This window comes from Mustelus asterias, chromosome 11, assembly GCF_964213995.1.
Source record: "Mustelus asterias chromosome 11, sMusAst1.hap1.1, whole genome shotgun sequence".
NCBI classification, from domain to species: Eukaryota; Metazoa; Chordata; class Chondrichthyes; order Carcharhiniformes; family Triakidae; genus Mustelus; species Mustelus asterias.
Window position 1 is genome coordinate 887,067 of NC_135811.1, and position 15,743 is coordinate 902,809.

The following is a 15,743-nucleotide window of genomic DNA, read 5'->3' on the forward strand; positions in this document are numbered from 1 at the left end:
CCTAATCCTGCCTTCGCCCCATAAGCTTTGATCCCATTTGCCCCAAGTGCTCTCTCCAGCTGCCTCTTGAATACATTCAATATTTTGGCATCAACTACTTCTTGTGGTGATGAATTCCACAGGCTCACCACTCTTTGGGTGAAGAAATGTCTCCTCATTTCTGTCCTAAATGGTCTATCCTGTATCCTCAGACTGTGACCCCTGGTGTTGGACACCCCCCACCATCGGGAACATCTTTCCTGCATCTACCCTGTCTAGTCCTGTCAGAATTTTATAAGTCTCTATGAAATCCCCCCTCATTCGTCTGAGCTCCAGTGAAAACAATCCTAACCTAATTAATCTCCTCATACATCAGTCCTGCCATCCCTGGAATTAGTCTGGTTAACCTTCGCTGCACTCCGAGAGTATCCTTCCTCAGAAAAGGAGACCAAAACTGCACACAATATTGTAGGAGTGGCCTCACCAAGGTCCTGTATAATTGCAGCAACACATCCCTGCTTCTGTACTCAAAACCTCTCGCAATGAAGGCCAACATGCCATTTGCCTTCTGCACCTGCATGCTGACCTTCAGCGACTGGTGCACAAGGGCACACAGCTCCCATTGCACACTCCCCTCTCCCAATTTACAGCCATTCAGGTAGTAATCTGCCGCCTTGTTTTTGCTTCCAAAGTATTGAAGAATGAAATAAGTTTCCAACCACATATCTATGTCATCACCAAGACTACCTATCTCTATCAGCAGAACATTGTCTTTCTCTGCTCATTTGCTGCTCAAATCCTCATCTGTGCCTTTGTTTGTCCAGACTTGATTACTCCAATCCTTTCCTGGCTGGTCCTTCAACTTCCATTCTACATAAGCTTGAGCTGTCCAAACAATACTGCTGGTACTCTAACTCACACCTAATTGCTCCTGTGCTCTACATTGCCTCTCAGTCCAGCATTGCCTCAATTTTAAAATCTTCATCCCTGTTTCAAATCACTCCATGGCATTGCCTCCGTATCTATGTAACCTTCTTCAATGCAGATCGTGGCACTCCTCTAATTCCATTCTAATTAAGGAGTTGAAAACAAAGTAAAGTAAAAGTTTAAAGTAAAGTTTATTTATTAGTCACAAGGCTGAAATTAACACTGCAATAAAGTTACTGTGAAATTTCCCTAGTCGCCACACTCCGGCACCTGTTCGGGTCAATGCACCCTAACCAGCACGTCTTTCAGAATGTGGGAAGAAACCGGAAACCCCAAGGGCACAGAGATGCGAGTTACGTAAAGGTGGAAAGTTCTCACTGAGGTTCACATTTCTGGGACAAAAAGGAAGGAATTCAGCTCTGTATTTCACCCTCTGAGCTGGAAGTGTCTAATGCAGGAACTTACCAACATTTCTTATCTCAGTTAACAAAAAGTTCACAGTAAAATACAAATTCAAATCCATGTTAATGGGTTTTGTACCTTCTTCCTGGGCCGCAGCTTGTCCCTCCACTCTTTCAGCTCCTGGCAGTGCTCCTCATCCACTTCCTTCAACTTGTGTGTCTCATGTTCAATTAGCAAATGGCACTTTTCATTCTGTTAGAAAAACATTAAACAAAAATAGTCATCAAAACAGACCAAGATTCAGCAAAATGAGCAGAGAGAGATACCTAGTGACAGCAGAGGCCTGAGACCAGGAGCTGAGATTAACTCAGCACAGGGAGAAATTGAGAGTGACGTGAGAATTAATGTCGGGAGGAAGAAGTGGCAGAACCTGAGGGAACTAAGATGATGAAGTTCAGAGGTATGGAGCAAGGTTAAATATATAATAATTAAATAGGGTTTAAAAGTTTGAGGCTTTAATTTTTAAAAATTACTTTTTGCAAGTCTCAAGTTTTATTTCTGTTCAATTTATTTAGTGGACTAAAACAGAGGAATGGCAGTTTACCTCAGCCATAGAATCCCTATAGTACAGAAGGAAGCCATTTGACCCATCGGGTCTGCACTGACTCTCTGACAGAGTATCTTACCCACCCCCTCTCCCCTGCACTATCCCTGTAACTCCACACATTTACAATGACCAATCCACCTAACCTATACATCTTTGGACACTAAGGGGCAATTTAGCATGGCCAATCCACCCAATCTGCACATCTGTGGCCTGTGGGAGGAAACCGGGACACCCAGAGGAAACCCACTGAGACAGGAGGAGAACGTGTAAACTCCATACAGTCACCCAAGGCCAGAATCGAATCCAGGTCCCTGGTGCTATGATGTAGCAGTGCTAACGACTGTGCCGCTCCATTGAATGTGCCATGTGGGGATTCCCAAGACATTTCTTGCGGCCTGTGCAGGAAATGAAATCAGCTGGAGCAGCTGGAGCTCCAGGTTCTGGAGTTTGAGCAGCCGAGTGACTGTGGCACATTTTCAAGGCTGAGAGCTTACAACAATATGAACATAGGAAATAGAAGCAGAAGTAGGTCATTCAGCCCCTCAAGACTGCTCCACTATTCAATAGGATCATGGCTGGTGAACATTCCCCAAGTACCCTTGATAACCTTTGATTCACTTTTCTAACTAGAATGTCACCAACTTAAAAATATTCAGTGACTCTGCTTCCATGGCCTGCTGAGGCAGAGAGTTCCAAAGACAAAATTCTCCTCATCTTCCAAAGTTCTGTAGATTCTGGAACAGTCCTGGCAAATTAGAGGACATCAAGGAGAAAACAGGGAATTACAGACCAGTTAGCCTAACATCAGTAGTAGGGAAAATGCTAGTCTATTATAAAGGATGTGATAACAAGAAAATATCAACAGGATTAGACAAAGTCACCATGGATTTATGAAAGGGAAACTATGTTTGACAAACCTACTGGAGTTTTTGGGGATGTAACTAGTAGAATAGATTAGGGTGAACCAGTGGATGAGGTGTATTTAGATTCTCAGAAAGACTTTGATAAAGTCCCACATAAGGTGTTAGTGTGCAAAACTAAAGCACATGGAATTGGTGGTAATGTATTGGCATGGATTGAGAATTGGTTAGCAGACAGGAAACAGAGTTGGGATAAATGGGTCTTTTTCAGAGTGGCAGGCAGTGACTAGTGGGGTCCCGCAGGGATCAGTGCTTGGGCCAGCTATTCACAATATATCAATGACTTGGACGAGGGAACCAAATGTAATATTTCTAAGTTTTCTGATAATACAAAACTTGGTGGGAATGTGAGTGGGGAGGAGGATGTAAAGAAGCTTCAAGGTGATTTAGACAAGTTGAGTGAGTGGGCAAATACATGGCAGATGCAGCATAATGTGGATAAATGTGAAGTTTTTCACTTCAGATGGAGAAACAGAATGGCAGAGTATTATTTAAATGGTGATAGTTTGAGAAATGTTGATGTACAAAGTGACCTCGGTGTCCTTGTTCACCAGTGACTGAAAGCAAGCATGCTGGCACAGCAAGCAGCTTAGAAGGCAAATGGTATCGGCTTCCACTGGAAGAGGGCCTCAGGCTGTCTTCCTGCAGCTGTACAGGATCATGGTGGGACCACACCTGGAGTAGTGTGTGCAGTTTTAGTCTCATTAACAAAGAGAAGATATAACTGCCATAAAGAGAATGCAGCAAATGTTCACTGGCCTGATTCCTGGGATGGGAGGATTGTCGTGCAAGGAGAGATTGGGTCGACTGCGTCTGTATTCACTGGATTGAGAAAAATGAAAGGGCCCCTCTAATCGAAACATAAAATTCTGACAGGGCTGGACAGACTGGGTGCAAGAATGTTGTTTCCTCTGGTTGTGTGGGGGGAGGGGGCGAGAACAAAGAGTCACAGTCTCAGGATAGGCCACTTAGTACTGAGATGAGGAGAAACTTCTTCACTCAGAGGTCAGTGAACCTGTGGAATTCTCTATCGTAGAAGGTCCTTCTGCTTCCCTCTCTCCCCGTCCCCCTGCCTCCCTCTCTCCCCATCCTCCTGCTTCCCTCTCTTCCCCAGGTCCTCCTGCCTCTCTCTCCCCAACCCCCGTCCTCCTGCCTCTCTCTCCCCAACCCGTCCTCCTGCCTCTCTTCCCCACCCCCCCATCCTCCTGCCTCTCTCTCTCCCCCGTTCTCCTGCTTCCCTCTCTCCCATTTGAAAAGGACTCTTTTCTATCAAAACCGTTTGAGAAGCACTACACTGAAAGCATTATCATCACACTCTGCACATGCAGCACTTTTGCATTATGAATATGATATATTATTGAGGTGGCAGTGTTGGGGGAGGACGTGAATAGGTAGGATTGAGGAATATGAGGAGAAGGTGGGTAGGTGGAATTGAGGCTTAAGGGAGAAGATAAGTAGGGAGAGTTGAGAAATAATGGGGAGATGATGATTGAAGGATATGGGGAGGAGGTGGTTAGGCAGGGTTGAGGGATATCGGGAGAAGGTGATTGAGGGATATGGGGAGGTGGTGGGAGATGGGATTGAGGGATATAGCGGGAACGTGGTTAGAAACATAGAAACTCCACTATCTCAAAGCCATATTCCCGCTTTCTCCCCATATCCCTTGATGCCATTAAAACCAAAAAAACTCGATCTCTTTCTTGAGTACATTCAATGACTTGGCCTCCACAGCTTTCTGTGGTAGAGAATTCCACAGGTTCTATACCCTCTGAGTGAAGACATTTTTCCTCATCTCAGTCCTAAATGGTGTACCCCAATTAGTTAGGTAGGATTGAAGGATGTGGGAGGATGGTGAAATTCAGGGATATAGGGAGGTGGTGAGTGAGGGGTGTGGGGACAACCTTGGGATTAAAAACAAGGATGGGCTTATCTCAGCCCAATAAACCTTACCTGTCCTGAAAATGTTTAAGTTCTAATAAAGAGCTGCCAATACACAAAGAAAGCTACACTGCTCGGAAAGAGCATTCACACACTGTAATGGGTGAGCAACATTGCTTGGTTTAACAATGGCATTTGTGCGGCAACCTATAGCTTTACCTGTAGTTGCTGTAATTCCCTAATGTTGGCGTCACACTGGAGCTGTAGGTCTCTCATCTGGTTTTCATGTTTCTGGTGCTGTTGCAGCCTCTCATTCTTTTGCCTCTTCTCCTCCTGGCTCGCAAACTGCCAAATAAAGCGATAAAGAGTGTTTGTGTGTATAAATTGTCAAGAGCTGTGAGTGAATCCCACTGTGTTCAGGGAGCTTGTCAGTGCTCTCACAATTCAAGCTTCTCCTAACAGTCTGTTTAACTTTGCGATAAGTTAAATGGAGAATGGGCAACTCATGGAATGGAAATGAAACGTGTATAACTCATGCACAGACACAACTGGGTGGCAGCCTGCAGCATTAAACCTTACTTCACACAGTGGAAAGTTGTACAAGATGTCCGCCATGATCGCTTCATCTTCCAATGTTCAAAACAATACAAGACCAACAAATCATATGTTCTCAGCTGAACAAAAATTGAATATATGCTAAGACATCAATTGATAAAGATGTAAAACAAATGAGTAGAATCAACAGGAAAATAGCACTTCACTCTCACCAATATTTGAACCTGTTTTCTAAGAGCAAGTGCGCGAGTGATGGCGGGTGTGCGCGAGTGAGAGCGCCCCAACTGCTATATCTAACTGCTTCTAGAAAGCATACAATGTTTTAGTGTCAACTATTTTCTGTGGTAGTGAATTCCCCAGGCTCACCACTCTCTGGATGAAGAAATTTCTCCTCAAACTCTGTCCTAAACGGCCTACCCTTTATCCTCAGACTGTGACACCCCACCATTGGGAACATCCTACTTGCATCTACCTTGTCTGGCCCTGTTAGAATTTTATAGGTTTTTATGCGATCCCGCCTCAGTCTTCTAAACTCCAGTGAATATAATCCTAACCGACTCAATCTCTCCTAATACGTCAGTCCTGCCATCCCAGGAATCAGTCTAGTAACTCTTCTTTGGACTGGAACATCTTTCCTCAGATAAGATCAAAACTCCGCACAATATTCCAGGTGTGGCCTCACAAAGGCTGTGTAATTGCAGCAAGACATCCCTGTCCTGCAATCGAATCCTCTCGCTATGAAGGTCAACATACCATTTTCCTTTTTACTGCCTGCTGCACCTGTGTTCTTACCTTCAGCAACTGGTGTATGAGGTCACACAGGTCTCATTGCACATTCCCCTCTCCCAATCCAAAGCCATTCAGATAATAATCTGCCTTCCTGTTTTTGCTACCAAAGTGGATAACCTCACATTTATCAAAATTATACTGCATCTGTTACTCATTTGCCCACTCGCTCAACTTGTCCAAAACACACTGAAGGATCTCTGCATCCTCCTCACAGCTCACCCTCCTATCCAACTTTGTCTCATCTGCAAATTTGGAGATATTTAATTTAGTTTCCCCATCCAAATCATTAACGTATATTTTGAATAACTGGGGTCCAAGCACTGATCCCTGCGGTACCCCACTAGTCACTACCTGCCACTTGGAAAAAGACCCTTTATTCTTACTCTTAGTTTCCTGTCTGCCAACCAGTTTTCTATCCATCTCAATATACTACTCCCAATCCTATGCGCTTTAATATTACACGCTAATCTCTTATGTGGGACTTTTTCAAAATCCTTCTGAAAGTCCAAATAAACCACATCCACTGGCTCCGTCCCCCATCAACTCTACTAGTTACATCCTCAAAGAATTCCAGAAGATTTGTCAAGCATCATTTCCCTTTCGTAAATCCATGCTGACTCTGTCCAATCCTGCCAATGCTTCCCATGTGTTTGGCTATAAAATCTTTGATAATTGGTTCTAGAATTTTCCCCACTATTGACATCAGGCTTACTAGTCTATAATTCTCTGTTTTCTCTCTACCTCCTTTTTTAAACAGTGGCATTACATTAACTACCCTCCAATCTGTAGGCAATATTCTAGAGTATATATAATCTTGAAAGACCAACAATGCATCCATTATTTTTTGGGCCACTTCCTTAAGTACTCTGGGATGTAGATTATCAGGCCCTGGAGATCTATTGGCCTTCAAACCCACCACCATTTCTATACAAATACTGATTTCCTTCAGTTCCTCTCTATCACTAAACCCTGTGTTCCCCAATATTTCTAGTATCTTACTTGTGTCCTCCTTTGTGAAGACAAAACCAAAGTATGTATTCAGTTGGTCAGCCATTTCTTTGTAAATTATAAATTCCCCTGTTTCTGACTGCAAGGGACCTACATTTGTCTTCACCAATCTTATTCTCTTCACATACTTATAGAAACTTTTACAGAGTGTTTTTATGTTCCCCACAAGCTTACTCTTAAACTCTATTTTCCCCTTCTTAATCAGTCTCTTAGTCCTCCTTTGCTGAATTCTAAACTGCGCCCAATCCTCAGGTCTGTTGTTGTTCTTGGCCAATTTGTATGCCTCCTCCTTGGATCTAATACTATCTCTAATCTCCCTTGTAAGACATGGTTTGGCCACCTTTCCAGTTTACTTTTGCGCCAGACAGGAATAAACAATTGCTGCAGTTCACCCATGCGCTCCTTGAACATGCCATTGCCTATCCACCATCATCCCTTTAAGTAACATTCTTTCGTAGCTTCATTTATTAAGATTCAGGGCCCTAATCTCAGAATCAATGACATCACTCTCCTTCCTGATGAAGGATTCTATCATGTTATGGTCATTCATCCCCAAAGAGTCTCGCACAACTAGATGACCAATTAAAGTTAGGGATATTGGCACAAGTAAACAGCCAATAAGCCAAGTTCGGACTCGCACCAAAACCAGCCTCACTCATCTCCAGCCACATCGGAGGTGCCGCTCAAGCCTCACCACCAAGGAGATCCCATCAACAGGAAGAAGAATCATCAAGACACCCACAAACAGGATATCGCAAGGAAAGATACAATCCTCCCCCTCCCGACAAGATGAGGGAAACCCTATAGGACTAAAGACAATAAGTCGGAGCCTATATCGGCACCCCACTTACCCAGAAAATGAAAGGAAACTTTGGGGAGAGAGAGGAACACCAGGATAAGACCATTGACACAAGATGTGGTTTGACAGTGTATATTCTCACATGCAGGATATCAGGGACAGAGCTACACTGCCTCGGATAGTGTGGAACCCAAATATCCGAGCTCACACTCAGGCTCCACACACAACAGGGTATGACCCACCCAGGGGAACTGAACCAAAGTAGCAGAGTTTTGCAGAAGTACCCAAAAGGGGATGTCTTGGGGGAGGACAACCTACTCCCTCATCTAATATATTTTCCACAGGATCTGGGAACGGAAAATTAAAGTAGCTACTGCCCTAACCTACCCAGCCAAGCTAAACAAACAACAATGAGACAATTAATAAAAGGGCCGGCAGGTCAGGAGTACTCACATTCCCCCTGAGCTTCAAACAAAGCAAACTTTCTTTATCTCCAGTCACAGCAGAGACGCCACTCACACCCTGCCTTCAACAGGATTTCACCCATTTTGCCCCATCACGGAAATCCTAGCAACAGGCGTCGTCGTCCAGACATCTTGGGGATGGACAAAAATCTCCTCCTCACAACAGGATGATGTGCTCATTGTACATTCCAGAAGCCAAACTACCAAGCAGCCACTGTCACAATCTGTGCAGCCAAGGGAAATATACCCAAGAAAGGCTAAACAATTAAGGATTCCTCAGCCACACTTGCGTTGTGTGCCTGTGAATATTTCTCCCAAGTCCAACTACGTCGGAGGCACCAACAACAATAAAACTGAGTCTTTTCCAGGAAACATGATGTGTCTGTACCTTCACTGGAGACCAACAAGGATCCTTTAATCCCAAAGCAACAAAAATACAAAAGGAAAACGCGTCATTATTAGTTCGAAAGGGAGTTTTCCTCACCACTATGAGGCCATACCCACCATCTCTATCCAAACCGCTTGCTGTGGCGCTGCTCATATTATCCATAATTAAAGGATACCATACAATGCAATCCTCCATTATAAATGCCAGGAGTACAATACAACAAAATGGATAAATATCGCACAACCCTAATGCCATGCAACCATCCCAGCACACTCCCCAGCAGAATGATGGAGACCCACTCTCAGTCAACTGGTAAAGAAATATTGTCATATTACAAAAATTAGATCCTAAATGTTTAAATCCGACACAGGGCCTGAAGCAGGGTGGGCAGACCCCCTTCCCACTCCACTCCCTCGGTACCCCACGGAAAGACCAAGATTGAATGTAAATGGTAACACACTTTAAACTAAGGTCTTCCTCGTTTAAGGACCAGAGCTTACTGGTGGATAAATTCCATCATAAATAAATAATAAATGCCATCATAAATAAATAAATCGATATCCCTGGCTTTCAAAAGAATAACAGGCTCCATATACCTCAGTGTACATATCAAACACCCTTGTCAGGATAAAAGACAACATCACAAAACCAGGATTATAATCACAAGGGGAATAGTGCAGGATTAACGATGAATTGCAGGATAATACAGCCATTCATGCATCTCTGCACCTCCATTTTGTTGTCGTTTGGAAGCCCCGGCAGAGAGAGAGACCGAGGCCCTAGCAGGTGTCGAAGTCTCATCGCGTCTGGTCGCCTCTAGCCCTTCTCAACTAAGATCGAGGTCAGGACAAGGCGAGACCAGCAATCGGGATATATAACCAAACCCAGATCTCGAAGACTGGACATAATATGCCTTTGAAGTTGAAACGGCCAGCCTTCAGATCGAGATTACAAAAGCATGGCAGCCAGTTCTCAAATTCAGCTGGGAATATATCCTTTGCTCCTCCCGGGAGAGCGGACACACTGACACTCTTTTGCCAGCTTCATCTCCCCAAATTGACCAGGATGTCCGACATACCAGACAGTAGGAGTTCCAAGGAGGGAAGGTGACCCGCACCGAGGGAATGGCCCTCAACTCTCAGCATTCTCCCCTCCCCTTCATCCATTTCTTTCGGGCTATCTTGCAATTCATTGATGTCAGCACCAACGGTCTGTGCCAGGGAGCGAGACCGTCATCCACAACTTTACTCACAATGGCACCCAGCACCTCGATGTCTATAACATCACCAGAGTGTGAACTTTGCTCACCAGCTAAACCGCAGCTGTGAACAAGGCCCCATACTCCTCGCTGTCTCTGACTGCCTTGATCAAACCAGGATTTTCTTGATTTTGCTTGGCCCACCGCCACCCAAATTGAACCAAGATTTTCCAGGAACATAGCAGAGAGTACACACTCCAGGATTAGATAATCATGGGTTGTGCATCAGCAGGTTAGCTGGGTTGGCCATATTAAAGTGTCCCAAGATATATAGATTAGGGAATTAGTGGGGTAAATATGTGGGGTTATGGGGTAAGCCTGGGTAAGAGTCAGTGTAGACTCAATGGGCTGAATGGCCTCCTTCTAGTGCAGAATCCCTACAGTGCGTAGGGATTCTATGATAAATAAAAGGATTAAAAGATTAGTAGCACCAGAGCTTGTGAAAACGCAGCCGTTCTCGCACTTACATCATCACCCCACTGCCTGCCACTTGTTAATGGTCATTTTTATTAATTACTCCACTTTTTAAATTATCTATTTATTGCTTTGACTTTTTTAAAAAAAATCATGTTTAATGTTGGGCGAGACCTTATCTCACTGAAATTTGTTCATTGGTCCCTTGAGTGGGAGAAACGTAGAAATGTGGCTGCCCCTATGATAAGACTGATGCACATTGTTTTCCAGTTCTCCATCATCTTAAATTTAAAATTCTAATCCTGGTCTTTAATCAGAACAGGTCAGGCCCCCTCCTCATGGCTGTAACCTCCTGAAGCCCTACAACTGTCCCCAATTCCCAAGTTCTCTATTCCTCCGATCCACATCTCGTGCGTTCTCACTTTCTTTACCCCACTATTTGCAGCTGTACCTTCAGCTGCCAAAGTTCCAGGGTCTGGAGTCTCTTCTTGAGACTCTCTACGTTGTCCACTTCTTACTCCTCTTGAAGAACTTTTCATTCGCAACTCTTTGACCAATCTTTCATTCTTTTTCTTGCACCTCAGTGAAGCACTTTGGGATGTTTTTCTACATTAGAGGTGTTATCACAGAATCCCTACAATGCAGAAGGAGGCCATTCAGCCCATCAAGTCGGCACCAACTCTCCGACAGAGCATCTTACCCAGGCTCACTGCACTCTATCCCTTAACCCGATGCATTTACCCCACTACTCCCCCTAACCTGCACTGAGGGACAATTTAACATGGCCAATCCACCTTATCAGCACATCCTTGGACATCTTTATATAAATACAAGTTCTTGTTATTCCATATTAACAAAAGCTCACACCCAGTGCCAATGCGATCTGGGGAACCACTAATCTAAACAGTATACATCCAGCCAACTTTAGAAAACCAAAGGTTATTTTCGGTGGGCTCAATAATGACAGAACTTGTATTCTTTGGCAGTGATCTGACTGCAAGATACATAAGTTATCCGTTTGTAGGACAATGGTTCCATTAATTGGTCAGTTATAGTTTTTTTAGAAAGGCCATGTTATTCCAAGTTTCACAACCAGCAGCTTTCTGTTGTAACTCACCCTGCAGTGGCTTCAGGCAGAGCTGTTTATTTACACACACCGACACAAAAAGACACACAAACCACTTACGAAAAGCAGTTAACAAAAAACAACTTAAATTTGCCTTTTTTGGCCATGTAAAGAAAGATGAAGAGATCTAAATATACAAATCCTGTAACTCAAAATGCAATGGATATGTTTCAGAGGCATTACAACTGACCAAATGTAATCTATTTATGATGTGGAGATGCCGGCGTTGGACTGAGGTGGCCACAGTGAGAAGTCTCACAACGCCAGGTTAAAGTACAACAGGTTTATTTGGAATCACCAAATAAACCTGTTGGACTTTAACCCGGTGTTGTGAGAATTCTTACTGTAATCTATTTATAACATTAAAGCAAAAAAATATTAATGAGGATCAGTCGTATGGTTTAGTGGCTCACTTTATTTTATTGCTGCACATGCCATTTTTTAAACTGACCCACCTCTCTCAAATTCCTTCTCCTCTAAAACTCAACCCTCATCCTACCCAACAGTAAGTTCCGCTCTACCACACTATTCTTGCCAGTTGGCGCTGGCTTCCCCTCCAGTGTACAAAGCCAAATACCCTCTGGACACATTTTTGACCTCATTTCCTCTGCCTCTTCCACCTTCTCTATCCCAACATCCCAATTCTGATCTACTTTTTGCCTCTCTCCTTCTGCTCTATAATGCCTTACACAGCCTCAGAACATCCCAAAGTGCTTTACTGCCAATGACATAATTTTGAAGTGTAGTCATTATTGTGACGCAGGAAAAGCAGCAGCTAATTTGCCAATTTCAACTACAGCAATTTATATTTATATAGCATCTTTAATGTAATAAAGCATCCCAAGGCACTTCCCGGAGCGTTAGAAATATAGGATGAATTAGGAAGGAGAGGTAGAAGAGTTATAGAAAGGATATTCCAGAAATTCAGGCCTAAAATGTTCTCACAGTTCCCAATTCCTATGCATCATCCTTTTCCCCGGCACTAACGATCAGGGAAATGCACATTGTGGAGCAGCCCACCCCTCACCTGTTTAATCTTCTCCCGGTCCTGTTCTGGTGAACTTGAGGAGCCAATTCGCAAACTCTTTTTGAACATGGCCATGCGAGTCTTAGCTTCACTGCGCTGGATTTTGGGCAATCTGCCTCTCTCTTGGGTTTGTCGATTCTTCAGATCCTCAATAAGTCGCTGGTTGTATCTCTGCATCTGCTCCATTTCCTGTTTACACAAACAGCACAAGCTACTGACCTACAAGTCAACACACCGCAAGAAACAAACTCCTGGGATGAAATGCTTTGAGGTAACATTGTAGGGCAAATACAGGACAGCTGCACAAAGAGGCAAAAGGGAATGAAGACTGGGGCGAAGGGAAACAAACAAGAATGGGGAAGGAGTGGGGTAGAGCAAGGTCAAAGCAAGGAAACAAACAAGATGGGCAAGGAGTGGGGCAGAGCAAGGTCAAAGCAAGGAAACAAACAAGGATGGGCGAGGAGTGGGGTAGAGCAAGGTCAAAGCAAGGAAACAAACAAGGATGGGGAAGGAATGGGGCAGAGCAAGGTCAAAGAGGAGAAGGTTTAGGATCTCTGGAACAGTTGACAGTTTCCAATAGTTCCTGAGGCAGCTAACTCCGTCACATTTAGTTAACCATACAGACAAGTTCTAATTATGGAAAGTCACACAAATACAGTGAATGAGAGATGGTGGGCTGACCTTCTCGTGCCTTTTTAAGAGTTGGTGCCTCTGCATGAAGTACTGGTCTTTCAGCTGCTGCTTCAGAAGCTGGTGTTTTTCCTGCAGGTGCCGTTCCTCCAGTTCCCAGATTGCTGCTTCTCTGGCTAAAAAACAAGGCACAAAAATACGGTTCACACCCTCTTGTCACATCACTCAACTGTTTCACTCAGACCACATCACACAAACCAATCTCAGTATTAATACAGGAACGGAGTATGGGACAGTATTAAGGATAGCATTACAGTGCTGGAGAAAGAAGATGGCCTATAGGGGTCAAGGACAATATATAGACTTATTTGAATTATTTCATGGGATGTGGGCATTGCTAACTAGGCCAGCATTTATTGCCTATCACAAATTGCCCTTGAGAAGGTGGTGAGCTGACTTCTTGAATTGCTGTAGTCCATGAAGTGTAGATACACCTATTTGGCTAGAGGTAAGGAACAAAAATGGTGCAGTTAAATTGCCTGGTGTAACATAGAACATAGAACAGTACAGCACAGAACAGGCCCTTCGGCCCACGATGTTGTGCCGAGCTTTATCTGAAACCAAGATCAAGCTATCCCACTCCCTATCATCCTGGTGTGCTCCATGTGCCTATCCAATAACCGCTTAAATGTTTCTAAAGTGTCTGACTCCACTATTACTGCAGGCAGTCCATTCCACACCCCAACCACTCTCTGCGTAAAGAACCTACCTCTGATATCCGTCCTGTATCTCCCACCACGAACCCTATAGTTATGCCCCCTTGTAATAGCTCCATCCACCCGAGGAAATAGTCTTTGAACGTTCACTCTATCTATCCCCTTCATCATTTTATACACCTCTATTAAGTCTCCCCTCAGCCTCCTCTGCTCCAGAGAGAACAGCCCTAGCTCCCTCAACCTTTCCTCATATGACCTACCCTCCAAACCAGGCAGCATTCTGGTAAATCTCCTCTGCACTCTTTCCAGCGCTTCCACATCCTTCTTATAGTGAGGTGACCAGAACTGCACACAATATTCCAAATGTGGTCTCACCAAGGTCCTGTACAGTTGCAGCATAACCCCACGGCTCTTAAACTCCAACCCCCTGTTAATAAAAGCTAACACACTATAGGCCTTCTTCACAGCTCTATCCACTTGGGTGGCAACCTTTAGAGATCTGTGAATATGGACCCGAAGATCTCTCTGTTCCTCCACAGTCTTCAGAACCCTACCTTTGATCCTGTAATCCACATTTAAATTTGTCCTACCAAAATGAATCACCTCACATTTATCAGGGTTAAACTCCATCTGCCATTTTTCAGCCCAGCTTTGCATCCTATCTATGTCTCTTTGCAGCCTACAACAGCCCTCCACCTCATCCACTACTCCACCAATCTTGGTGTCATCAGCAAATTTACTGATCCACCCTTCAGCCCCCTCCTCTAAGTCATTAATAAAAATCACAAAGAGCAGAGGACCAAGCACTGATCCCTGCGGCACACCGCTAGCAACCTGCCTCCAATCCGAAAATTTTCCATCGACCACCACCCTCTGTCTTCGGTCAGACAGCCAGTTACCTATCCAATCGGCCAACTTTCCCTCTATCCCGCACCTCCTCACTTTCATCATAAGCCGACCATGGGGGACCTTATCAAACGCCTTACTAAAATCCATGTATATGACATCAACTGCCCTACCTTCATCAACACACTTAGTTACCTCCTCAAAAAATTCTATCAAATTTGTGAGGCACGACTTGCCCTTCACGAATCCGTGCTGACTATCTCGGATTAATCCGCATCTTTCTAAATGGTCGTAAATCCCATCCCTAAGGACCCTTTCCATCAATTTACCAACCACCGAAGTAAGACTAACCGGTCTATAATTACCAGGGTCATTTCTATTCCCTTTCTTAAACAGAGGAACAACATTCGCCATTCTCCAGTCCTCTGGCACCATCCCCATGGACAGCGAGGACCCAAAGATCAACGCCAAAGGCTCTGCAATCTCATCCCTTGCCTCCCAAAGAATCCTAGGATACATTTCATCAGGCCCAGGGGACTTATCGACCTTCAGTTTATTCAAAACTGCCAAGACATCCTCCCTCCGAACATCTATTTATCAGGGTTAAACTCCATTTGCCATTTTTCAGCCCAGCTTTGCATCCTATCTATGTCTCTTTGCAGCCTATAACAGCCCTCCACCTCATCCACTACTCCACCAATCTTGGTGTCATCAGCAAATTTACTGATCCACCCTTCAGCCCCCCTTCAGTCTATAAGCCACCAACTAGCGGAAAGGAACAAATTATAGAGTACTTATAAAGAGGGGCTTCAATTATCAATATTTAATTACCAAATATAGACTGGGATAGTATTAGTGTAAAGGACAGAGGGGGTTAAGAGTTCCTAGAGTGTGTTTGGGAAAATTTTCTTCAGCAGTGTTTCCAGTCCAATGAGGGAAGAGATACTGCTCGATGTGGTCTCTGGAAATGAGGTGAGTCAAGTAAATCAAAGTTTTGGTAGGAGAACCTT

At 44.2% G+C, this 15,743-nt stretch overlaps 1 protein-coding gene across 4 annotated transcripts in view; it reads right to left on the reverse strand.

Annotated features, from left to right (window-relative positions):
- Nucleotides 1–15,743, reverse strand: part of LOC144500301 (STE20-like serine/threonine-protein kinase) — a 146,454-nt gene that overhangs the window by 10,989 nt on the left and 119,722 nt on the right. For all 4 annotated transcript variants that reach the window (XM_078222988.1, XM_078222987.1, XM_078222986.1 and 1 more), the window contains 4 exons: nucleotides 13,223–13,347; nucleotides 12,542–12,730; nucleotides 4,933–5,058; nucleotides 1,447–1,560 (listed from right to left, as the gene is read on the reverse strand). In XM_078222988.1, coding sequence (XP_078079114.1) covers nucleotides 1,447–1,560; nucleotides 4,933–5,058; nucleotides 12,542–12,730; nucleotides 13,223–13,347 — 554 coding nt within the window. The remainder of the gene's footprint in view (nucleotides 1–1,446; nucleotides 1,561–4,932; nucleotides 5,059–12,541; nucleotides 12,731–13,222; nucleotides 13,348–15,743) is intronic.